At 30.3% G+C, this 1,373-nt stretch overlaps 1 protein-coding gene across 1 annotated transcript; it reads right to left on the reverse strand.

Annotated features, from left to right (window-relative positions):
• Positions 1-7: 7 nt before the first annotated feature.
• LOC108356975 (endonuclease G, mitochondrial-like) lies at positions 8-591 on the reverse strand (the record flags this gene model as incomplete). The annotated part of the gene is made up of 2 exons (XM_017608071.1): positions 379-591; positions 8-292 (listed from the first exon to the last, which is right to left on the reverse strand). Coding segments are annotated over exons 1-2 (423 nt in total), but the record flags the coding sequence as incomplete, so codon positions are not given.
• Between the last annotated feature and the right edge of the window lie 782 nt (positions 592-1,373).

Genomic DNA, 1,373 nt, shown 5'->3' on the forward strand with positions numbered 1-1,373 from the left:
AGGGATGTATGCTGTCATCCGCGCGGAATTCACACTTTGAGCGATCGACAGCATCGTTTCTGGCCACTGACTCAGGCGTGAGATGTTCAAATACCCAATGTGGTACGCGGTTACGGCGATCGTAGGATAGCACAAAATCTGAATAAGAACGAACATGATCCAGCCCAGGGAAACCATATTTCATGATTTGTGAAATGCGCGTTGGTGTGGCATTGAGATTCACTTCTTCTGCTGGCACTGGTACTGCGGCCGACACTGTGCCAAAAATTGGCAATGCGGGGCGGCGCTCCAACTGCGAAAGCGGATATTAGAGAAGATATTAAGGCTACACGGAAATTTATCCCATTAATTCAACGTTAAATGAAGCCACTTATGTACCTGCTGGACTAACGCTGGCGTTTTTATTTCCCACTCTGTTTCTGGCACTTGTTGACGTTCAACGTATTTACCGGTAAAGTAGGCGCAAGTGGCGGCGGTTGCGCATACTAGAACATTTTTAAGTAGCCTTTTATTCATTTTCGGTGCTATTATTTATGCTAATAAAAGCTTTCAATTGTTTATTGAGCAATGCTATAATCAAAATTGATGACCCCCACGTGAATTAGCCTACTTGCAGTCTGACCAGCTGATTTTGGTTATCCCATCAGAAACAGCTGTGCGTGCACAAGGCAACAAATTGGACTATATTGGGCATAATTTTTGCTTATTAAGAAACATATATAAATTAAAACTTCCAATAAAATAGATTAAAATAAAATAAAATAAAATAAAATAAAATAAAATAAAGTAAAATAAAATAAAATAAAATAAAATAAAATAAAGTAAAATAAAATAAAATAAAATAAAATAAAATAAAGTAAAATAAAATAAAATAAAATAAAATAAAATAAAGTAAAATAAAATAAAATAAAATAAAATAAAATAAAGTAAAATAAAATAAAATAAAATAAAATAAAATAAAGTAAAATAAAATAAAATAAAATAAAATAAAATAAAGTAAAATAAAATAAAATAAAATAAAATAAAATAAAATAAAATGAAATGAAATGAAATGAAATGAAATGAAATAAAATAAAATGAAATGAAATGAAATGAAATGAACTGAAATCAAATGAAATGAAATGTAATCAAATGATATGAAATGATATGAAATGAAATGAAATGAAAAGAAATAAAAAGATACAGAATGAAATAAAATAAAATGAAATGAAATGGAATAAAATGAAATGAAATGAATTTAATTGAAATAATGAAATGAGGAGGATGAAGTCCACGTAAGTGGGAAGAACTTTTTACTGTCATTCACCTAGGAGTGGCCAGAAGTTATTCTTGTGTGTACGGTTCAAATCGTAGCTCACAACGTCCGGATATTT

Source organism: Rhagoletis zephyria, unplaced genomic scaffold (assembly GCF_001687245.7).
Source record: "Rhagoletis zephyria isolate East Lansing unplaced genomic scaffold, Rhagoletis_zephyria_1.1 Rzeph_scaffold_68329, whole genome shotgun sequence".
In the NCBI taxonomy this organism is placed as follows: Eukaryota; Metazoa; Arthropoda; class Insecta; order Diptera; family Tephritidae; genus Rhagoletis; species Rhagoletis zephyria.